The sequence below is a fragment of the Sinocyclocheilus rhinocerous genome, unplaced genomic scaffold (genome assembly GCF_001515625.1).
Source record: "Sinocyclocheilus rhinocerous isolate Xijiao unplaced genomic scaffold, SAMN03320098_v1.1 scaffold3040, whole genome shotgun sequence".
NCBI classification, from domain to species: domain Eukaryota; kingdom Metazoa; phylum Chordata; class Actinopteri; order Cypriniformes; family Cyprinidae; genus Sinocyclocheilus; species Sinocyclocheilus rhinocerous.
The window spans coordinates 246,453-271,173 of NW_015656614.1; the positions used below are offsets into that span (position 1 = coordinate 246,453).

The 24,721-nt window shown below is 36.1% G+C and overlaps 3 protein-coding genes across 3 annotated transcripts in view; 2 read left to right on the forward strand and 1 right to left on the reverse strand.

The window, feature by feature from the left end:
- Window positions 1-1,230: 1,230 nt before the first annotated feature.
- Window positions 1,231-5,502, reverse strand: ap3s2 (adaptor related protein complex 3 subunit sigma 2). Its single transcript, XM_016528238.1, has 6 exons — window positions 5,343-5,502; window positions 4,818-4,909; window positions 4,558-4,669; window positions 4,103-4,174; window positions 2,630-2,737; window positions 1,231-1,727 (listed from the first exon to the last, which is right to left on the reverse strand). Exons 1-6 carry the CDS (start codon window positions 5,409-5,411, stop codon window positions 1,602-1,604), a joined length of 579 nt encoding a protein of 192 aa, XP_016383724.1. The 5' UTR covers window positions 5,412-5,502; the 3' UTR covers window positions 1,231-1,601.
- A 254-nt stretch (window positions 5,503-5,756) lies between these two features.
- On the forward strand, window positions 5,757-13,506 carry cunh11orf24 (chromosome unknown C11orf24 homolog). The gene is made up of 5 exons (XM_016528253.1): window positions 5,757-6,001; window positions 7,591-7,631; window positions 8,229-8,423; window positions 11,915-12,064; window positions 12,325-13,506. The coding sequence occupies exons 3-5, from the start codon at window positions 8,258-8,260 to the stop codon at window positions 13,134-13,136; spliced, it is 1,128 nt and encodes a 375-aa protein (XP_016383739.1). The 5' UTR covers window positions 5,757-6,001; window positions 7,591-7,631; window positions 8,229-8,257; the 3' UTR covers window positions 13,137-13,506.
- A 5,079-nt stretch (window positions 13,507-18,585) lies between these two features.
- Window positions 18,586-24,721, forward strand: part of LOC107720507 (low-density lipoprotein receptor-related protein 5-like) — an 80,603-nt gene continuing 74,467 nt past the window's right edge. The window contains exon 1 of the mRNA XM_016528234.1: window positions 18,586-18,749. Coding sequence (XP_016383720.1) covers window positions 18,668-18,749 — 82 coding nt within the window. The 5' untranslated portion in view covers window positions 18,586-18,667. The remainder of the gene's footprint in view (window positions 18,750-24,721) is intronic.

Sequence of the window (24,721 nt, forward strand, 5' to 3'; positions counted from 1 at the left end):
ACCTTAGTTTAGCTAAATTATCTTGTGTTTACCAGGAGCAAAGAACGGGATTAGTAACAAATGAACTTGTAAAAATGCCTCTCTCTGTGGTCATCAAGCAGAACTTTTTATTCTAAAAACTGTCAAATAAAAGATGAGAGTAATACAAAGATTTGGCCTTTGGAATACGTGTATTTTTTTATGGTGGAACATTGTACCAGGGATGACATTTATTATTTAGAAAAATATAGCCAATAACACAAGTTCATTTGAAAATGCATGTGTAATGATTATCAGTCTTTATGATATCCCACCCTCATCATATTAACCCGTATCAGCTATAAATGAGGGGTTCATCAGAGTCACCAGACTCCATAAAACTCACCTTAGCAATCTCAAAGCTATTATATTATCAATTTTTGTTTCCCATGTCATAAATTATTTTGAACACGCCAAGATATAATTTTCATTTCCTGAATGCAATAAATAGTTCATTTATTATATTACATTAATATTTTATTTGTGCAATATTTATGTCATCATTAACTCAAAAGGCTCCCATTACCTCAGCAGTGATTTCCCCTTTCTATGAAAATCATCTTGTTTTATAAATTGATTAAAATGAAGCCTTGCTAAATATTCTGCATCTTCAAAGTCAGAAGAGATGGAGTTGATGACTTCAGATGTCATCTGATGGATCTTGACCTTTGATAGACCGCTATCTTCAAAGATAACATATAGTATCTGAGACTTCTAGATATGCTATCATTTTTTCAGTTGTATGATGCAAATGTTATCTTTGAACTCATTTTTGTTGACCACACCTTTGAGGACCTCCTAAAAATGCAATAAAGTTTATTTTATAACACTGCAAACTCACGGCGAAACCCTCAATGCAACCATGATTTGTCAAAAATTTGCTGATGTACTGTCATATATGAAACAGACCTTGCCCTGTGATTGTTGAAATTTTTTAGAGGCAATAAGAGCACAAAATTATATTCTACATTTAGAACTGGTGACACTGCAGATTCTTTGTGACAATAAAATGTTGAACATTTAACATGAAATGTCGAGGAGTAAATGATAAGATCAAATATCACGCTTCGGAAACGAGAAGAAGTTCAAGTATCAAGTTCATACTTATCTCCTAAATACAATGTAACCGTAAGATATTTACAACCTTGAAGAACCCTTTATTCATGGTCCAGATCTGTTTTAATTAATAGTAATAGTAATTAAATAGTAAGACTTGAATTTGGACAAAAACATATTTTTAATGACAGAGTAACATTTAATATAAATTATTAAAGTGTAACATTAGTAGTTGGTCTGTTGGCATAAACGACATGTTAGTACAGTATTGTGAAATTTTGCTACATTTTGCTTACATCACAGACAAAACACAAAATAACACTATAACCGAAAACGGTTGGTCTACAAACCAAAATCTGAAATTAAAAAGGTACATTGCAAATGATTGAACCCTGTAGTGTGCTCCGGACTTTTAAGAGTCCTCAGGTGATGGGTCAGTCATAAGTCCATAAATGGCAATATCTATAGTATCTATGGCAATAAATGTCAACACACAATAACAACAAAAAACGATCAGTCATGCAAACTCAAAACGGCGAGAGGCTGGGCACTTTTATATTGATGTCCCCGATATTAATGTTACGGGGTATTTCAGGAAGGTTCATATTTTTCACAGCAGAAACAGCTCGTGCTGGTGCTGCAGACAGACCGCCCTGCGGAAAAAACACACAAAAAATATTTTATCCCTATTATTAACCTCAACGTTCTAGTTTTTTCCATGAACTATCATACTGGATTTATTCAGCATTAAATTGAAGTCCAAACTTGGCTCATGAACAATATTCTGTAACCCAATCTAATAAGTCCAATGAAAATGGTACAAGGCTAAACCCAGCCCAAAACAAGATTTTATTTTAATTATTATAATATACATAATATAATATTTTATTTAGAAAAGTTATCTATATACAAAACCGAAGTTATACAAGGAAAAACTACTTGTGACCCAGCCAGACTTGTTAAACACTGCATTTTGGTGTCAAAGTACAAAGTACGGTAGAGTTTATGAATCACCACCATCCCGTTTTTACAGTCTTTAACCAAATGTTGTGGATGGATGTGGCTTTGATTCTCTTGTACCGTCTTATGTAACATTTCCTCATTTTAACCCCTTCCATGTATACGTAAGAGTGCGTCTAGTGTTGTCAAAGATTATTGATCGCCTCGCCTCCAGATAGAATATCAGGAACACAGTGACTGTTAATCACTGATATCGGCCCAGACACCTTTCACCATTATATGATATCATTTTAGGCCTTTCATCTTTGATACAGCCAAACGATTTGCAGGAAAAAGAAAGTGATGCTGAACAAGACTAATGTAAAATGTCTTTTGAGATATCGTTCATGTTTTTCACAAACATTCTCAAGGCCCTGTTAATGTGTACAATACTATTTACCCTGATTCTTAAAAAAAAAAAAAAAATAGCATGTATGTATCACAGAAAACTATTTAAAAATGTCCCTTCCTGTTTGGACTGAGACACAACAATGAATGTAAAAGATGTCTGAATAAACTGGAGTGACTACCGGTTACTCTGTTAATGTGAACTCACCTCTGATTTCTCCATTCTGTTTTGCAGCTCGACTTGGGCGACTATTTCATTCATGTTAGTTTCCAGAACCATCCCACCCATGACAACTTCCTGGAGAATGTAATGAACCTGGAATTAACAACAAAAACTTCAACCTTCAAACCCTTGTTTTTCATTAGTAACTTAATACAATAATGATTTACGACTAAACAGGCCTGAGTAACAAAACACATTTCCCAATTTGATTCTGTTTCTTTAGGGTATATTATTAGTAAATATTTAAAATATTTATAATATTTAAAACATTTTATCACTGGCATCGTCTTAAATGAAAAGTATCAGTTCAGAAAATCATTTGGTCCTGAATCGGATCACACTGGTTTTGCATAATCTTTTTGATTCTCTAAAAAAAAAGGCATTTATTTGTGAATCTGAGCAGTGTAACAATGCTGGTTACACTGTATGTTTTGATTCATTAAAAAGAACCAGTTCATAAGAGACACTTGTTTGTAAATCAAACTACACTTCTTACACTGTATGTTTTTGATTCATTAAAAAGAACCGGTTCATAGGAGTCACTTGTTCGGGAATCCAGTTATACTTATTTAACTGTATGATTTATTGTATTAAAATAACTGCTTCATAGGAATCATTTGTTTGTGAATCGGATGGAAAATGCGATTCATCGGAAAATGATTACTTTTACGCAAACAGCTCAGCTGACCAAATCAGAGCATTAAACTGATACTGGACCATAACCCTAAAAATACACACAAGCACAGGACTACTGATGCGCATTACCAAACATGTTACACATGGCTTACTCGGAAACAAATACGACAAGATACCATAAAGCCATACATTGCCATTTCCAAGTAATTCTTTCCACTCATAAAACATTATTACTGATTAGATAACTAACAAAAGCAATGTAGTGCACACTTCTGTCATGAACAGATTTTACAGTGGTGCCATAATCCAACAGGCAATTATCAGAAAGAGTATACTGGCTTACATATAACCTTTTCCTTATATGCTGGATTGAATTATGGTCACCCCCAATTATTCATGCCCTGATGAACATTTAACAGCACCAAAGACCACTTTTTGGTAACTAAGGAGATAAGAAGTTATATGTGTCATTATGAAAGGAGCATCACGAACTAGTGTTATTTTAGTATCATGATATACTATTATGGTTTTTATTAGTGTTTTGAATTTGTTCTTTATTTGTATTTACATTTTAAAGTAGTTAAAGTTTTAGTAATTTTGTTGTGTTTTTGACCTTTTTTTTGTTATGTCTATATAGTTCTTTTTCATTTGTAGTTTTTTTTTTTTCCAAATTAAAAATGTTGAAATGATGCCTTGCTGAAATAAGTTTACGTTTATTTTCTTTTATTTCAGTTAACATTTATTTTATTTCAAGTAAAAAAAAATTATGGTTTTAGTTTTCATTTTAGTTTTAGTTAACGATAATAACGGCTGAAAACTGACCTTATCCATGTGAAAAATTAAGTCCAGTTCACACACATTCTCAAAGCATTTGTCCAGGGTTTCCACAAAGACCTGCATGACAAAATTATACACAATTGTGAATAACAACATTTCACTCACTTTCAGCGAGATTTTCAAAAGACTCGTGTAATGTTTCAGGTTACACAGACACACACACACAAAAAGAAGCAAATTAACTACTCATGCACAAAAGTACTATGGCATTGTATCAAATGGCAATACTACAGGTAATATGGAATTAGTATGGTCCAGTGAGAACTAAAGCATCCTGATATGTCAAACAACCATTGCACTAAAACAAGTGTTTTAAACCCTGCCTTGTCTTTATGTACATCTTCAAAAGAACTTAATACCTGAATGCAATATGAGAAACATTAACTGCCCCCTTATGGCTGTAGGTCAGAACTACAGCATGCAAATTGCAGTAAATTCACCTGTATGAGATCTAGAATCCCCAGCTCGCTCTCTGATGAGTCCACACAAAACACAAAGTACAGGGTGGCATAGTGTCTGTAGATCAGCTTGTAGTCAGAGCCTCCGATCAAACTAAAAGTGAAGAGCAAAACTAGAGTAAATAACTTCTGAGATATATTGAGCATTCGTCTTTATGCTGTCCTAGATATAGAGATGCAGTTGACAATCATAACAGTAAGCCCTTATGTGTAACATTATTATGCAGAAACCCTTCTGTCACCTTCCGCCCTCCAGAAAATTGCAGACATTGTCGTCTCTTTTGGACACCAGGTGAAAGGTCTCCCTAATGATCTGTTGTTGCATGTCTTCTGCCTGTGAAAGAAATATTATAAGTTGATGTAAATTAGTTTTACCTTGGATTTTCACATAAACTCATATTAAAATATACAGTGGAGCGAATGAAACACTAGTGGTTTAACATTATATAAAAATGACTATTATGAACATGATACAGATTACTACACGTATGTAGTTGAGCTTATACACATATAATAAGCAATAAACAAAATGAAGAACTGAGTTTCCAGTAAGAAGCTGAGAAAACATTTCGACGAAAATAAATATTCCATATCATAAAACATTATATTATACACAAATTATTTATCTGAAGCTAATGCTGTATGTTCAGCTATGAAATATTGAGTAAAAGACAAATAATTGAATTAATCTGCTGGTAGTGTCTCAATAGTAAGAATGGCAATAGCTGGCAAATGCAGTTTCAGTGTCTTTTATGCGCTTATCTTACAAAATATTGGTAGAATCTGATGAGCCTGGGTTTCCCATGGTTATTAAAAATGAGAATAGCCTTGATCATCCTTGTCGTTTGATTTTTGTGTTTACTCGTTTTTAGCTAAGCTTCGGCTTGTCAATAAAAAACGACTCTAAGTACTCCCGTGTCACGTGACTTCTCTATTATAAAAGTCCTTCCTTGGAAAAACAACTAGAGAGAAGAAACTGTGTGTGTGTGTGTGTGTGTCTTTCAACTTTGTTCATTGAACATTACGAATATTTGTTAATATTCAATTAAAATTTACATATAATCCCATTATACTTTGCAAACTGTGACTACCGTGGTAAATTTTGAATGACGAATTTATGAGCGGAGGACTTTTATTTTGACGCGCTTACGGCCCGCTGCGTGACCCGGAAGTCCTGCATTTCCTGTTGTCGCATCACTCGTGTGTCGTGTCTGTCAGCTAGCTGCTACATATATAAACAACCCAAATTAAAATATGAAACATTTGACAGGAGAGTGACAATAAACACGCGCTGCATGAGGAATGAGACGGTCTTCATTCGCGTACGGTTGGAAACTGCAGTAAAGAAAAGTGTTTTGGAAACGCTGCTGTTTACATTTATACAAACTGTTTTTTTTTTTTGTGAAAGAACGCATTGTATTTGTTGGTAAGTGCATCCTCGTGAGCTTTTTTTTTTTTAATCTTTGCTTTGTCAATGCTTTATTGCTTTAATAGATAACACCTTTGTTGTATTATCATTTTATTGTGGTCATTCAATTGCATGTTTAAGTAATTTTGTAATTAATGTTTATATTTTATGTTATTTATATTGTAGGGTGTGTCTCTAAGAAAAATAGATCCAGATGTAAGTGAGTTAGAAAACATGTTCCATTGAACGACAAACAATTGTGGGGTTTGTGATCACACTCCTCTTAAGTGACCCAAAGTCATGGCCAAAAGTTTTGTGTTTAGCAAAGTGTGCTGTTTTAAGCTGTTGTGGTGTTCATTCACATTGTTTGTAGATTATTGTGCAGAGTGATCAGATGCATTTTAAATAATTGCTAGAAGCTTCATTGACCAAAAAAATGAACTTTTCACAAAAAAACTAATTTCACTGTTTTTTGATCCTGACAAAATGAGCAGCTAACATTAATTGAATAATCATATCAGCAGCACATGTGAAAGAGTACTAGTCAGGTGAAATCACTATAATACTAATTAGATTGTAAGAGCAGACTGATTGCTATAAAAGGAGGGAAGAAGCGCTTTCAATCATTGTGTTCTTGTTAGCAATGGTTATTACCTCTAAAGGAACACATGCAGCCATCATCGCGCATCAAAATGGCCTCGCATGCAAGGAAATTGCTACAAAGAATATTTCACCTGAAAGAACCATTTACCGGATCATCAAGAACTTCAAGGAGAGAGGTTCGACTGCAGTGAAGAAGTCTTCAGGACGTCCCAGAGTGTCCAGCAAGCGCCAGGACCGTCTCCTCCTGAGGAGTCAGCTACGGAATCGTGTCATCACCAGTGCAGAGCTTGCTCAGGAATGAAAGCAGGTTTGTGTGAGAGCATCTGCACGCACAGTGAGGCCAAGACTTTTGGACAACGGCCTGGTGTCAAGAAGGGCAGCAAAGAAGCCACTTCTCTCCAAGAAAAATGTCAAGGACAGACTGAAATTCTGCAGGAAGTACAAGGATTGGACAGCAGAAGACTGGTGCAAAGTTATTTTCTCTGATTATGAAGAACAAGGGTCAACACTGTAAATATTGACTCATTATATTTTTTTGCCAATAAAAGCCTTTAAAACTTATGATATGCTTATCATAGTTTTTCAGTATACCATAGAAACATGTGGAAAAATAATCTACAAATACTGAAACAGCGAACTTTGCAAAGCACAAAATTTGTCACTGCCAAAACTTTTGGCCATGACTGTACCATTATCATAGTTACGACCTTTAAGGAGTTAGTAAACATAATAAGACGCTCGGATAAGACTTTTGGGTTGTATTTTTTTTTTATTTGTAATAGCATTCATTTGTATATTAACCTCCATGGTGGTGTAAATTAAAATTATTAACCTCTAATAATGACAATCAGCATCATGTGTGTTTTAAATAACCATTTATAGTAAAAAAAAAATAGATGCATAAATGCAATAGGATTATTTGCTGATAGTTCTATGGAAGTGATTTAATCCTGCCTTTTCTATAGCTACAAACTGCTTTATTTCTTTTCTGTCTTTAATTCCAGCTCAGGACGGACCATCCGTGAATAATCTGCTTCATCTCTTCGTGAGTTTCATTCCTTTGTTCAAGCTTGGATGGAAGTCATATGATCCGTACATCCTGGAACGAGTTTAGTGAGCCCTTCAGTGCTGTTTGCAGTGACGTCTGTAACCAGGCGTTCTGAGGGGTGTGGCAGACATTTATGTGCTTCGCCCCAAGACCTACTTATTCACTTTTGAAACTTCCTTATAACCAACAAAGCCTTTAAAACAGCAGGTTCAACTCATATTCAAAAAGCATTTCTAGCACTTAGAAGAGGTTAGGGCGTATGTTACTTTAAAATGGGAGCTTTTAATGTGAAAAATAATATAAAAGGTAACTTTATATTATGCCTGTGTGTTTTATAACACTTTTGGTTTAGTATTAGTTGAACAGGATTGTGAAACAGCAGGTAGACCAGATGAAATTTTGAAAATTTTCCTTGTGTTTTGGAATTTGTACTAGATGGCGCAATTGAATCACATTTGTGTTCATTCTCACTTGCTTCTCTGATACAACTGATATCTATTTGTCTGTCTGTCTGTCTAATGTATTTAAAAATGAATATATTTGGTTTGAGTTGAGTTACAGCTTTATAAATAGTTGCTTTTTTATATCTCACAGATGTTGGGGATGTGATCCTCTCTCACATTATGGTCTCAGCCACTCATGTGATCATGACTGTCCATCCTGTCCTGGTCCTGCTGCCCATTATGGGGCTCCTTGTGCTTCCATATGCACCCATGCGTTTGGTAAATGGCCTCAGGATAGTGTCTCGTGTGACTGTGGAAAAACAGGAGAATTGTTCCCTGAGTCTTTGTAAGTCTATCTCTTGTGCACCTCAGATATCCTTTTGATTGATTTCTTTAAATTGCATTTCAATAATAGTTTTTTTTAATCAATTTAATGTTTCTGAATAAATGTTCTTGGATTTCAATAACATATTGAGATTACAAAGGATCATGAGGTTAAGGCAACTACTCTGACAGAAGTATGCCATGCCAAAATATTAAAATGTTTTTGTGTGTGTGAAGAACATTGTTTTCTCTCATTCATATATATATATATATATATATATATATATATATATATATATAATATTTCAGTTTTTCTTTTTTAATAAATCTGCAAAAATGTCAACAATTCTGTGTTTTTCTGTCAATATGGGGTGCTGTGTGTACATTAATGAGGAAAAAAAATTAACTTAAATGATTTTAGCAAATGGCTGCAATATAACAAAGAGTGAAAAATTTAAGGGGGTCTGAATACTTTCCGTACCCACTGTATATATCTCTCTAATTGGATTTTATTTTATTTATATTTGTCATGTAATGGCAAGCATTTTTAACACAAAGAAACTATTTCAAAATTAATAATTATATTCAAATAATATTTAATGCAATAAATATATATTACATAGATAAAGTTTTGTGCAAAAAAATTTACCCAAGTCAGTCATCTTGGTAACTTTAACTTTCTGTTATATCTATCAGCAGAATTTGACTGTTTAATATCATTCAGAACCTGTAAGACATATGGTGCGTTCAGGTCATGTCGGATAGATCGTATTTACGAGTTGAACACACATGAACGCCACCACAAAGTCGTTATTTCGAGTGGGAAACTGAATTTCTTTAAGTCTCGAGTTTCTGAGTTGGGGGTGTGTCGGTGAGAAAACATGTCGGATGCAATGGATGCAGCCAAAGACTATAGATATGCAGCGTCTGTATTGACTGGAAATTTGTTGAAATTATTTTTCTTTGTCATGTACAATAAAACTATACAAGTTAAATATACTAAATATTATATAGTTTACATCACATTCATAAATTGAATAAAAACAGAAAAAAGCAAAAACACAATGATTCACATTCTTTATTCATCATTTTGTAGATGTAGAGTAAAAAAAAAAAAAAAGGTTGAATTTTATGTAGAAAAGTTAAATCGCCATCTTGTTCTGACCAAAGTGACTTGAACACACCGGACGTCATAATTACGACTTGTCAACACATAAATACGAACTTCCCAGGAGGACTTGAATGCAACATTCCTTCTGTGGAACACAAAAGAAAATATTTTGAAGAGCCAAACAACATTAGACCCCATTGACTTTAATTGAATGGACAAAAAAAAAGAAACACTGAGACGTTGTTCAAAGTGTTCTACATGTTTTGGAATGACATGAGTCTGGGTAAATGGTGACACAATTTTTATATTTTTAATGAACAGTCCCTTTAAGTTTGCAAAATGATGCAGTAAGTTTGCAGCATGTGCATGATCAACTAAGTTCTGTCTTAACATTTCCGTCAACTGGCCTGAAGCTCTCTCACAAGGGCCATCCTTATTGTTGATCCCTGCACATACATAAGACGAAAAGGAAAATGAACAGATTTGTTTGATTCTTTTCCACTATTTCTAAGAGTTAAACCAGAACTTTTCTTTTTCTTTGTTTCTTTGAGGGCTTGAGAATGAAATGCAATCTGCGTGCTACCTTCAGAGATAAACCGACGTACCTGTGGAATATTTTTTTTTACAAAAGTAAAGCCATATGTTGTGCTTTGTCTTTTATACATCACGTTTTTCCCTTGAAGGACGTGCACTTTCAAAGAAGACCATGTGTTTCGCATTTAAGATGAAAGGGAGGCCTGGGCTGGCTGTTCTGCTTATGCGCCAGGCACTGCTTCAGCGGGCCATACCCTTCTACAGTCTTCATCAAGACATGCTCTTTTTCTAATTAAATCACTTTCTTTTTCCCCCCTCTCGCTTTGACCACACACGTTGCACTTGACTATCTCGCCACCTCTGTAAACACGCAGACAGCTGAAATGACCCCGAGGCGTGCTGGCTGTGTGTTCGGGGGTATAGCGACTGGCCCTGCCCCCGCCCCCGCCCGATAACATGCACATACGTTGTGGGTATTGAGTTTCCATCACGTTAACTGTACGGAGATCGAAAGCAAGGTCAGAATCACCACCGCCATCTGGAAGTCTGAAATGTTTGGAATGATGGCGAGCTATAAATACATAAGCATTCCACATTCCACTGAATGGAACGGTGTGTTTTGGACACGTCAAAGACCAAAGGTACTACAGGGCAACCTGTGGCGACTGCAAAAATCAGGCCAGGTCCTCTACTATTTCACACTGCTCTCCTTTCGCATTTGGTTTTCTGCGTTTTCTGCTTCAAACAGCTGGAGAAGTGTTTAAAAGGAAAAAAATGCACACGATGCAGCTGGCCTCTCGATTTAGTTTGCCAACGCTGACCAAGAGATGATTCAACTGGCGGTTTTCACTTTACCGAGGTTGTTTATTGATTCACCTGGAGCTTTGAAACGCTGGGTGGTTGTCCATTGGCAAGATCCAAAAAGGCAAATGGGGGCATTTTGGAGCATTCTGCAGTGCCAGCACAAGCAAATTCTTTATAGCCCCATTGGTCCTGCCGTGCTGCAGCCACCTGGTTAAGTAATCAGGGGAAGTGGGAATAAGGGAAAGATTGGAGACGGATGTGGATGTGGATGTTGAGGTGTGCTGTACCTAATGCACACATGGCTGCTGGGAGGGGATCAAAGAGAGGTTCGGCGAGGCCTGTTTTTCAGAGCTCAGGATATGCAGTTTGACATCCAGTAATGAGCATTCGGGGAACATCTCTGTCCCAATGTAAACAACCTGTGGTTGATGAGTCACAGATTGTACTGTTTGTTTTATTTCATATTTTAGAGCAAGTTGTAAAATATATTTGGCCATGACACTCTAAAAACAGCCTTTGAAACTTGGATTTGAATTTGGGTTGTGGTTGTACAAAGTGTCCATTTTTGCTATTTGATGATTTTGGAGCGGAAATTTTGATGATGGCTCAGAATGTTTTTGTATTGTATGTCCAAATTGACGTTATATTGGCATAATATATGTTTGTACCTTGAATTTTTCATCTCTTGTGAATATGTTTGTTTTCGATTTGTTTTGTTCCGTAACTTTACCTCTTATTTTGTCAGAATTCAGACTGATTTAAAACATTAACTTGTCTACTTTTTAAATTATACATTCAGAACTAGCTCATAAGAGTCATTTATTTGTGAATCAGACTACACTGGTGGTCTTTTTAACTCACCACATTCAATTCGGTCTGCAACTCGCATTCATGATCCTTTTAAAAGAAGGTTTCTTTTGCCGTAGCACTGATTCATTAGCAACTGTGTCTTATGTAGTTTTGAAATCCATCGAAATTGAATGCAAACAAGGTTTATTTCAAGCAATAATCTTTGATTTTTCAAAGAGAAAGTCCTGTTGATTCCTTTGTTCTTCATTTTTCAGGTCCTCGTGGTGAATTCTGTTCGAAGGCTATTTATAATTCACAATCCGTGTGTTTTCTGATCAGCTGCCCAAATAATACCCAGAATTTGTCTTGTGAAAATGTCACAAATTTCAACGACCTGTTAGCGGAACCAGATGTGAACATAAATGGTAATATCTTTCCTTGGTTTACCTGCATTTTTTTTTTGTGCTTTCAGTGATAGAATTTTTCATCTCTTGTAAGAATGTTTGTATTTGTTTTGTCCATTAACTTTACCTCTTACTTTGGAATGATTTGTCACACTGATACAAAACAGTAACTTGTGAGCTTATCAAAATCTAGAAATGAATTGTGTGACATTAGTGCAATAACATGGTCCGGAATATTAACCAGATGTCACCATTTACCAACCCAAACTTTGTTTTTGCAGACTCTATGCATCTGGGCAAAAATCAGACTGGTGAATCTGTGCTGTCTTCTGACACCAACTCTTCCCAATCTTCTCCAGATGGTTCTTCACCAAATGTCACAACTAAAGCTGACGACTTGATCTCCAGCACTTCCACTACCACAAATCCGGCCACTTTACCAAACAACTCTATGACTATAGCGGCCACCAACCTTCAGACAACTCCAACAGAGATTGTCACCACAAAAATTGCAGTGCCAAAACCACCGATCACAACCACTCTGACAACACCAGCTGTGACATCCACCACCACAACTACACCTAAACCAACCACGACCAGCCCTAAACCCTCTCCAACAACTACCAGCACAACCACCACCTCCACAACAGTTGCACAAACCATAATTTCAAAACCACCGCCTTCACTGTCACCATCAGGGACCAAAACGTCCGCCAGCATCTCACCATCAGTGCCTACAACAACTTCATCCACTCCTTCCGCAAAACCAATCCAAACTTCTCCAGCATCATCAGATGAGAAGAAGCCATCACCAACCACACCAAAAACCTCATTGAGCCCCTTAGGAGTGACATCTACACTGCCCAAGGACACTCCCAAAGGGGACCAAGCCATGATTGAGATGGCCGGAGACCCTTTGACCAGTCACCTGTTGAACACAAGCTCCTTGTTGGCCATTCTTCTGTTTGGCCTCCTCTTCTTCGTGGTCACGGTGGCGCTGTTTCTCAAACAAGCATACGAGAGCTACAGACGGAAGGACTACACTCAGGTCGACTATCTCATCAATGGAATGTACTCCGATTCGGGGGTCTGACCAGGATTGTGTGGTTTACATTTCAGTATATTTCTTTTTTCAACGGTTGGTAGCAGATTGACTTTGGTTTGAGACCTCTTGGTAGCACTCAAACATTTGAAAGCCCCGTACGACTTCTATATACGAGAATCCAGCTGGTGCTCGAGTGAGTTGGTATGGTGTGCATCTTTTGTTTCTATGCAGATTTAGCTTCCGCGTAATTCTTGGCACATGAAGCTGAAGCCTTAGTATTAACTTAGCCCTCAACCTTCGTTCAACGAATGTCATTATAAGGGATTCATATTGCAATACAAGGAAATGTTTTGTCTAATCTGTCATGTCCAGTGTTTCATCTGCGGCTGCTGAGTTGGCTGCAATAATTGCCTTTTTTATGTTTATGTTCAAAGAATTGTTTATGAATTAATGCCTTTTTTTTTTTTTTTTTTTTGTATGTGTGTGTGTGAGGAATAAATGCCAAACCAGGAATTGTGGCACAGAAGCACATTGTAAAGCCAAGGGAATAACTCAGCCATTGTGTATTTAGTGTCTGGAACAAAGATCAGATCAGAGGAAGGGATGAAGTATGATAGTTTGATATGTGCCAAATTGATTTTGTAAGTCTTAATAGCTGCACTGTTAAAAAGATATATAATAAAGAAAAAACTTACTTTGCACTCTGACTTATTTTATTATGAGTGAAGTGTCTGTCTGTAATTGATGTTACCTTAACGTTGATCCATGACTAGGCTGACACCGAATCTGTGCATCTGGTTTCCACAAAAACTTGAACTTTCATCATGGAGCATGTTTCACTTCCCTTAATTTAATAAAAATATAGTTCAATCCCAAAAATAAGTTGGTCAGCATTTAACTAGCACGTTAAGGAATGTGACATTGCTCTGAGAAAACTAAAAACGTTTAAGAGCAATGACAATTATACGACATAACCAATATATTTGTAAAATATTTCAATATTTGTTAGAATACCATTATTAATGGACTGCAACAAAACAATATTGTTAATATGTATCTTTACACCTTGTCACGAACAACCAAATTATACAGTACTGAATTATACGGGACATCACGTTTACAGTAACGATTGAATCTCATTTTGAATTGGACAACTGACAAACAACTCTTGGTTCAGTGAGGGAGTCCGATATGAACTCACACAGTAACTAAACAATTCACAGATCAGTGCGTCTGATTCAAGCTGATTTGGAGGTTGTTTGGTGAATCTTTTAAAATGACTCCTTAAAAAGAACTGGTTCATAAGAGTAATTTGTTCGTGAATCAGACATCACAGCTTACATTTAGTTCCTTCGTTGTCGCGATGATATTTGAAATCACATATGGACGCATACAAGGCTTCCCTGGATACATTTTAAATGATCATCCACTTTTTTTTTTGTATTTTCAACCATTTTACTCAGTTTGGAGTCGTGTGAGCCATTTTTATTTGCAATTGAGAAATTTCTTTAAATATAATATTTTATACTACTTTCAGCTGGTCCTCTCAGCTCTTTTTAACACATTTTACCTTGTTTACCATGGTTATTGCAAATCAGCACAAAAAAGAAAAGAAAAAACCAAACAGAAAAGGATGCGTAAGTTCAAGGGGACCATCGCTTTGCTTTTGGAGCCAGTGGGCCCCAGGTTTCCCATGGTTTCAAAGTGTTTTATGAGTAGTACATATCAATCAGCCTTTGGAGTAAACAAGATGCCACTCATAAACAAGCCACATCTGTCGGCCAATAATTGCACCTTGGAAACGTGCACTGCACATTGTCTAATTTTAAAGGTCTGGAAGTTTAATTGGCAGGGAGGAAAATAACGAGTTGGAAAGAAGGTGGGCCGACACCTTTACAACAAGCTCACCAGGGGACGGTTTTGTTTTGGGGGGAAACACAACAAGAGTCATGTGAAATGTGGATTTTATTAGAGAAGCACAGGATGGAGGATGGAGTCCATCGTTATCTTCTGCAGGCGATTATGCAGCTAGTTTCTGACCTGATCTGGCCTAAAAAAAAAAAACATTCTTCATAACCTATCATTACCACATTTCTTGTTGAGCACTGCATTTCTGTAATTTCCAAAGGAATTGTCTCAGGCCTCAAAATTTCCCAATCTCTCACTTTCTTTTGGCATTTCACATCCTAGATTTTTACTTCATGTCAAAAGAGAAACGATGCAGACACATTTCCAATAAAACCGTTAACCTCGCTCTCCAAACACAACAGTGGGCCTCTCATTTGTTTTGATGGTTTGGTATTGATACTAGCTATTAGCCGTTTATTTGCTACAACTTTCAGCAGAATATCTTTGTTTTCCTTGGTTGTGTAACTAAGTGGTAGACCCATATTTCACCACGGCTTCAGGCTGACTATGAATTTCCAGTGAGAAGTAGGTAGCAAGCAACGGGGTTATTATGATGCACAGTGACATGATGCCTCTATAAACCCTTTGTTTTAAGAGGACTTGTTCCAGATGGCATCTGTTACACACAAAATATGTCTCGCATTAAGTCTTGGATGCATTAATACAAAGTCTAATATTCAAAAGTAACAACAGGCAGTGGAGAAAGTGATTTTTTTATTTGTGAGCAGTGCTCGGCGGATCAAAGAGAACGCCAAGAGCTATATTGCACAGGTGACTGTAAAGGCAGGTTTCATTACAGCATGTTTCTCTAGGCCCGGGAATTACTGCCTGCTTCGCTCACACGCACTACCGCGCACATATGCTTTCACTTTGGATTTGGAGTTGGTTGCAGAACTTTACCATTCAGCCCAATGAGCGCTTTCAGTCCACCAGGGGTTCGGTTTGATCCTTGATGTTTACAGCACCTCGGGACTCATGAAAGAGGCTGAAAAGAATTTCCATCATTGTATTTTACTCTTTTATAACATGAGCTTTCATACGAGCATGAAGAAACATAACAGGCTAGCAACAAACAGGAGAAACTGTGCCAAGCATGGCATGTTTAAGCTGATGTTTTCTGAAGTACAAAGAAGAATGGATCTGTCATTCACTTACAAAGCAGGTTTTATGCATTTTAAAGCTTCTATCTCAGTTGTTTCTCAGATTGTTCTCCGGAGAAAAAGTCTCCAGAAGACACTAATGTGAATATCATGTTTCAGAACTCACATTTGAGAATCTGCAATCAGAGAACTCAAATGTGACCCTGGAGCACAAAACCAGTCATAAGGGTAAATTTTTCGAAATTGAGATGTATACTTCATCTGAAAGCACAATATTTGGCTGAGATACAACTATTTGAAAATCTGGAATCTGAGGGTGCAAACAAATCAAAATATTGAAAAAAGTCGCCTTTAAAGTTGAATGAAGTTAAATGAAGTTCTTAGCAATGCATATTACTAATCAAAAATTAAGTTTTAATATATTTACAGTAGGAAATTTACAAAATATCTTCATCGAACATGATCTTTACTTAATTTCCTAATGATTTTTGGCATAAAAGAAAAATCAATAATTTTGACCCATACAATGTTTTTTTGGCTATTGCTACAATTATACCCCAGCGACTTAAGACTGGTTTTGTGGTCCAGGGTCACAAATATGTCTCATCACGTTTTTTTAAGACCAAAAGAGATCTCTTTAATATCTCAATCATTTCTCCTGCTTTTCAGATTGTTCCATTTAAAAATAAACCCGAGAAGACACTATGTTGGATCATGTTGGTCTCTTTTTACTTTTCTGAAGGATTTGTATTATTATGAAACATTGATGGTTGCTTCTACTGAAAATCCCCTGAAGTATGAGAATATAAAGACGCAACAGTTCTGAGTATATGAAAGTGGAAGTCTGTCTTAGTCATAACCATAAATTACATATAGAACATAACATCACTTCCATTCCACTGAAATGACACAACTTTGAATTTTCCCCTTATTTTAGAAAACAAAATCAGAAATGAAATTTTTAGAATGGTCAATGCCATGTCCCTCTCCTTCCAATGGGGTTGATGAGTACGCTATACCATAGTGAACCTATAGTGGGCCCCCTTTATCAGGAGCCAGCACAAAAGATCCCATTGTCCTCCCCTGTTGACAACCCAGGCCATGGTGTATATATATATATATATATATGGAGAGAGAGAGACGGTCCTATGACTTAAAACATCACAATTAGTCATTGTACATATTTATTATTAAATCTAAATAATAAAAAGTAAAATGCACTGATTTAAAGTCAGCACATTCTCAAAGATGTTAAATATGTCAGAACTCAGTTGAACAATTCTGTCCTGGTTTATTTCTGAAAGCCAATTTCTTTGTAGACACAAACCTAATGTCTTGGATACAACAAAACCAATTTGAACATTATTTGACAGTGTTGATGTTGGTTGACTATATATTTTTTGTGTCTCATAACTGTATATGCCAATAAATCTTATACTGTTAATATTCCAGCCTGTTTGAGTGATTAAAATCAGTTTGTTACTGTAAAATGGACTGATAACAACTTTGGCTGCCCACATGATGACTACAAGTTCATCACGATTGGTCTCTCCAGCAACTGTAGCCAATAATAACACAAGGAAAGAGTACAGTGATATACACATAAACATAAAACACCATCAAGGTAACACACATAACACTATAATAAAGCAGCACCCCGAATCGCAGCAATTAAAATTTATTTTGTGATAATGACCAGCTGACTGTACATTTATCCTTGCACTTCAAATTTACAGTTTACACTGTGCGTCTTATTCTGTTCTCTCTACTATTTCGATGGATTTGGGAAGTTTCATATTCATAAAATTAAATGGTAACACTTTACAATAAGGTTCATTATTAAACATTAGTTAACTACTTTAGTGAACATGAACAATACTTCTACAGCATGTATTAATCTTAATGTTAATTTCAACATTTACAAATGCATTATTAAAATCAAAAGTTGTGCTTGTTAACATTAGTTAATGCACTGTTAATTAACACGAACTAACAATGATCAACTGTATTTTCATTAACTAACATGAGCAAAGATGAATAAATACTGTAATAAATGTATTGTTCATGTTAGTTAATACATTAACTAACATTAACCAATGGGACCTTATTGCAATGCTTTACAAAACTGGTAAAAAGTAAAAAGGCAATTAGAGCATATAACATTGTATGTAAATATGACATTGTAGCATAAAAATGTATTTTTCCTTTGAATATTATTAATATATAATTTTGTTGTTGTATTAGGCTCTGGCACTGGTTTAAGTGTATTTTTGTTTTGTTTGTTTTTTTGCAATGGATAATTCTCATTGTATTGTTCTTGGTTATGACATTAATAAAATAATAATAATTAAAAAAAACGATTCCACTGGACTGGAAAGGCGAGCGCGCCACGGCGCCGCACAATCCCACTTGATGACGTCGATCGGTTTCCGCTGTCAGTCACTCCCCTCCTCGTGCCTCCTCTACTATAGCTAGAAGAGTCGCTCGGGCGAAAAAAAAGTCCGACTGACCGACCTACGGACTACAAACTTTCTCCTAACACCAATACCTCGAAGAAATGGAGCTGGGATTATGGAATTAAAGCAAGGAGCGCTTGCGATGGAGATTTTATTGCTGGAATTGCTGCTTTGTTGTAGTCTGACGGTGATTCGTGGTGAGTAACAGAGTTTCTGTGGAGTTTTTCCTGCGGCTCTGAGGTGTTGAACTCACTATTTCACCGCGAACAATGTGATACATAGTAAAACGCAAAAGCGCGAGACAAACTTGCGCACGGTCGGTTTTGCGTAACTTTTACGTGTTTTGTTTTGTTTTGTTTCGCACGGGCGTGTATTTTGATCGTTTACATATTTAGAAATGCAACTGTAGTTTTGAGAGCAAAGTTAAGTCTGCGTAAAGTTGAGCTGTTTCAACCAAATGATAGTCTGCAGTGGGTTTGTTAACCGAGATGTGTGCTTCTGGAAGTTGAGTTGAAGCTTTAAAACTAAAATCAACTTTTTGTGATGCCTGCTGGAAGCAGTTGACATGTTCGGTCGGAGTTTTTAAGCTTCACAGGTCTTGTAAACTGCTCTGGTTGTGTGTTATGGAGGCCTCGGTGGTGTCGGATGTCAAACAGCGTGAAAAAGTGCAAAATTATTAAATTGACTTTTAAAACTATTTTAAAGACGGCTATTTTACCTGGCCTTCATCCGAATAGTATTTCTGACAATTCAGCGGATAAACTAACGTTGCAATTTCAGCCAAAAAAACACTGCTGAAGTTTATTAAGAGTAAAAATAAAAAAAAATAAAGACTGTAAGCCAGTATAAAGAGCTAGATTTTCTTGGTACCACTTTATAATAACTTTCATAACCTGAACAAACATTATTAGTGCTTAACAGGTAATTAGTTTGAAAGTTAGAAAACTGTAGTTAACCGTTAGTAAACGTCTATATGGGAAGTTTGTGTTCATTCTATAGGTTAAAATGTAGATAAATGTTATGTATAAATGTTATGTCAGTAATTAACTAGTCATCATTTCTAGTTTTCCACTATATTAACGAGTTCATTTAAAATGGACCTGCTGAGTAAAAAAATGAATTCTTAAAATTATAGTCTTACAATATCATAAGGTCATAAATGCTAAAAGCATTACAATTTCAAAAGAAAAACGCTAAATGCTTTTTATTTTTGTACAAAGTATATCAACAGGACTGTGCTTAAATATTTATAGTTTTAGCACCATGTACTCATTATTGATTTGCTGGGATGTTTGTATTCACGCCTAGAGAGAGAGATTGAACTGCGGTTTGGTGTTATTTCTGGGGCAAGGAAGTTGAACCGTGTGAATAGTTTAATTCAGATGGATTGAGTCATATTATGTGCCTCCACTCATATCTGTTTAGCTTCTGTTCATAACTTTACTCCTAACATTTACCAACAACTACATAGTCCTTTTTGTATTAGACTAGTCTTCTAGCTCATTCCAAAACTTTATTGCATAAATAAATCTTAAGATGATGATTAGTTTCTTTTAGACTAATCTTCTAACCCATTTCAACTAACCTTATTGCGTAAATATTGCTTAAGATGATTAGTCTGTATTAGGCTTGTCGTGTAATCCATTCCATCAAGCTATATTGCATAATGCTAAGACAATCAGTTAATATGCTTTCGAATAGTTCGAAATGCTTAATTGATGTTTTCTGATATATTCTGATCTAAGTGTACATGAACATGTGTTCTGTTAAGCATTTTTAGTTTTTGTGAATTCATTCCTATTAAAAGTTATAATATAGTGTTACCAAGTTGTCAGAACAACATGAATCTAATCAAATCCTGTAAAAAAAAAAAAAAAAAAGGTTCCAATTAGATCCAAAATGTTTTATTGCCTGATTGTGTTGGAAAATCTTTAATAAGTTCCACAACAAACAATTTAATTATCTTGTACTGTAGGAAACCATTTATATATGGGTGCTTTAGAGAACCTGTAAACCAAGATGAAAATCTAAAAAGCTGTAATATAAAGAACTTGCTGGTGCAAAAAAACATTGATGAACCTTTATTTTTAAGAGTTAGGGAACAAAACCTACTTCTTCTTGGCTGAAATGTTCTGATTTTGGCATTATGAAGTACTTAAATTATTGCTACATTGTTTGTATGCAGCTGCTGTTGCATTATTGCAAGCTATTATATAGCAATTTTGAGAACAGATTGGCATGTTATTTTTCGTTGGAGTTTGGTCTTGGTGTTCTTAAATGCTTTTAGAGAAAAAACGTATTTATTCAGGTCACGTCAATAAGCGAGTGGTTCATTTGTTGACATGTCACTATGCAAGTTTGGAAATGTCTGCCAGCAAGCATCACTGCAAATGTCAGAGCCTCGTCTCTGGAGTTTTTCTAGTATTAATACAAATGTAATAAGTTGTAACCCAGTGCTTTTAAACATTTTTTTCAATTTTTGTGTATTCAAAGACAAAAGTGATGGAGTAAAATCTGTTGCATGTAATGCTAATTTAACATAAGTGAACAACAAAAGGCCTTGTTGAATTTTAGCATAACAAAAACCACAAAACTTTTGATGCAATTGTCAAGCTCCTACTGCCAATGTCAACCACTTCTTAAGCTAATTAAGCAAGTTTGCATTTGAATGAAAGGATTTTTTGGGGGAATGTGTATCCTACTGTGGGTCTTGGACTTGCAGGACATTTGTGCATTTTTAATTGTTATTTCAGTTTTAAATATTTTTTAACGTTTGTAGGCAATTTAGATCAGATAGATAGATAGATCTTTAGGTGTGAATTATTTTATTAGGATCATAAGAAGGTGTCACAGAGTTCACAGTTAAAAAAAACAAACGTTTGCATACTTGTGTGTAGTGTTGTCACGGTACCAAAATTTCAGTATTCGGTACCAATACCAGTGAAAATCCACGGTTCTCGGTACCAATTTTGGTACCAAAGCAAAACATAAAAACATGCTAATTAAAAAATTTGACTATAATTTCATTTAATCCAAACTGTGTACATATTTAATTTTAAAGGGCTTTTGAAAAACTTCTAGAGTTATTCAGCCAAGAGTAACAACTAAGTTAGTTTATAAAAAAAAGAGAGAGAAAAAAGCCCAGAACTGCTTTTCTGACTGATATGACAATGTTAACCATTTGTACATTCTCTAACACACATATTTTAGATTCACAATTCATTTAAAAGCCTCTGGTGTGTAAAAATAGTAAATATCATCATGTCCTCCTGTTTTTTTTTTTCGGATAGCGCATCAAGAACCGGGTTGACCGGGTACTCGGTACCACCAGTACTTACAAAAACCTGGTACCGTAACGTTTTCATTTTGTTAGTACCGACTTGGTACCGAAGTACCGGGTCTTTTGACAACACTACTTGTGTGTTTTCTTTAACACAATCTCTCACTTTACTGGTCACTTTCAGAAAAAAAGGTACAAAAGCTGTCACTGGGGCAGTACCTTTTCAAAAGGTACACTTTTGTACCTTTTAGGTACTAATATGTACACTTTAGGTACTAATATGTACCTTTAAGGTACCAATATGGACTGTTTAGGTACAAAGGTGTGCCTTTTGAAAGGGTACCACCCCAGTGACAGCTTTTGTACCTTTTTTTCTGAGAGTGTATGATCTCTTGCTGATAAGGGTTGGAGGAAGTGAGCGACCGGTTTTGATCGTAATCAGGCACATCAGGTAGGTAAAAGGAGATTGAGGACAGAGGAAGAGAAAGAAAACCGAGATAGTGAATGAGCTGAGCAGCTTTTCATTTGAAGCTCCTTTCCCCACTTTCCAGGACTCTTCACGTGTTCGTAGACCTCTAGCCTCCTTTGTGCTCCTCCCTTCTGAAGACGGTTAATTCTGGTGACAAGCTCAGACTCCTTCAGCTGTTTCTTTGTGCTCTTTCTCTACAAAGGAGGAGCCCGGTGGGCCCAGGTGCTCTCAACTCCCCCTCCTGGCACTACAAAAGTCAGAGAAGAGTGGAAGTTCCTAAGTCATATGGGTGCTCGGTTATAGACTGGAAATGAGTTCTCCTAGGGACGTCTGTTTAGGGAGATTAACACGCTGTGGTTGAAATTTATTGCTAGACTTTGACTGATTTTGTTTCTTCTAGTAAGGCACGGTGTTTAAATGTCCATTGAAACAAGGCTCGCCTTGCTTTTGCCCTCTAGATCTCTGGCATGTTGCCTCTAAAACCATTACAGAGTTGCTGGAGTTCATCTGTTTTCCCTTTTCTTTCTTATAGTGAGCTCAGATGTGCTCTGTGAGAAAGATTTGTGTCCACAGAAGTTGTGAACTTCTAATTATCTTTCTATACAGTAAAACCTCAGAAATCTGCCAAAAGGTAAACTAGAAAAATAAAGTTTGTTAAAACAATTTTATCTATCTATCTATCTATCTATCTATCTATCTATCTGTCTGTCTGTCTGTCTGTCTGTCTTCCTATCTGGAGTGTGCGATATCGACAAAAATATATCTCAATATTTTCTGGGATTTTATCGATAATGATAATTAGACAATATTTTGCTGAGTGTGTTATTGTGCTGATATCTTAAGGACTACCGTGGACAGCTGACACTAAGTTTTTCATATTCTGCGTATTCTGTGTGGTGATCAGTTCACAGCAGTGATAGAAATGAATCTTTTCCAATAAGTTTAAATTTTTTTTTTTTTTACCTTTTATGGGTATTTTTACCTTTATAAAGCCCTTTTTTCTAAATGTGTGCATCATCTTTTCAGTCAAATTCTTAAACTGAATCAGTCAATTAGAATAATAAGTCATTTGGGCTTTTACCAAGCAAATTAAATCAGTATTGACAAAATTAATCTTTGCAATGCAGAGAAAACACAGAAGCTGCATCTGAAGTTAATAACATTTGAGCCATTCATTGCAAGTGTGCAGGTTTTCCGTCCGTCCGTCCGTCTGTCCGTCTGTTCATTCGTTCTTTGGATATTAATATGATTTGTCTGTAATGGATGTCATTAAATTTATTAATCTCCAAAGACCCAGAGCAATGCATTTGAAAAACATAGAAGGAACATCAAGAATGTTATTTATCTCTAAATAACCATAGAGTGAGAGAGAGTAAAACATTTTTCGTAGGAAGAGTCTTCTTTGCTGAATCTATAGGAACCATTGACAAGCCTTTAATTTTAAATGTGTTAAATATTTGTAGTTATTAAAGTAAGACTGAGAATCTACTTTTCTTGAACTATAGCCTAGCTATCCATCAGCTAATGTGTTTGGTTTAACTAACTGAAATGACCTGTAGTGAGTGATTTCGTCTGTTTGGGTAGGAGATTGTGGCATGGGGCTGGTTGTGGTTCTTATGCATCCTGCTGGTGGTGGTGGTGTTTTTTCTTGCACATTTGGACCGCAGAGGTCCGTGTGATCTCATAAAACAGTGCAGCTGTCTTTGATGTAGTTGGAAAGCTGGAAGAAAGGAGTGAAAGAGGTGGACAAAAAGATTAAAGAAACAATCTGTGGGCCAGGCAGAATGAGGACGGCCGATTATTGTTTGATGTCTGGGGTCTGTTGTTGCTTACAGCATGTGTGCTTCACGCCTCTATCAGTGTTTAGTAGACGGAGTGCTGTGTTTGTATGAAGTGTATACAACTGTAAATCATGCTAAAGTTGTGTTTACACTTGGCAAGTAATTGACACTTCCTGTTCCTGTGGTCATAGTTGGGTATTTAGTTTGTGATAACAGTACAGAAAGTCAAGCTTAAACAACCCTCTACATTGCGAGTAAATCACTCGCATATGCGACTAAATCTTCACTCTGGCGACTAAATGATGTCTAATATTAGCCAATTGCTAATAAATTCTCAGATTTTACTCGCCAGTGTGTGAGTTGGAGGCTAAGTATAAGTTTAGCTCAGATATATTTTCACTCGCCGAACACTCTCTGACTGAGCGCATCAGAGTTTCACTCTCCACTAAGCGATCTGTGCTGTTTTTCAGTTAATCTGAATGGATGTGCAACACACAACGTACCGTGTGTTTCACACACACGCAGCGAGAGAGGGAGAGAGAGAATTGACGCGCTACCTATGCGCGCTACATGTAAACGATATTCTTTGTTGTATTTTGCTGTCAAAATAACGGAGTTCCTTCTTCTTCTTGTACGATT

What these genes read in the sequence shown, in the direction of transcription:
- cunh11orf24 (XM_016528253.1), top strand. Translation starts at nt 8,258, where the DNA reads ATGGTCTCAGCCACTCATGTGATCATGACTGTCCATCCTGTCCTGGTC. An exon ending in GAATTGTTCCCTGAGTCTTT is followed by an intron (nt 8,424 to 11,914) that starts GTAAGTCTATCT and finishes TTCATTTTTCAG; the next exon opens with GTCCTCGTGGTGAATTCTGT. An exon ending in ACCAGATGTGAACATAAATG is followed by an intron (nt 12,065 to 12,324) that starts GTAATATCTTTC and finishes TTGTTTTTGCAG; the next exon opens with ACTCTATGCATCTGGGCAAA.
- ap3s2 (XM_016528238.1), bottom strand. Translation starts at nt 5,411, where the DNA reads ATGATCAAGGCTATTCTCATTTTTAATAACCATGGGAAACCCAGGCTC. An exon ending in GGATTCTAGATCTCATACAG is followed by an intron (nt 4,175 to 4,557) that starts GTGAATTTACTG and finishes TTTGTCATGCAG; the next exon opens with GTCTTTGTGGAAACCCTGGA. An exon ending in TAATTTTTCACATGGATAAG is followed by an intron (nt 2,738 to 4,102) that starts GTCAGTTTTCAG and finishes TGTTAATTCCAG; the next exon opens with GTTCATTACATTCTCCAGGA.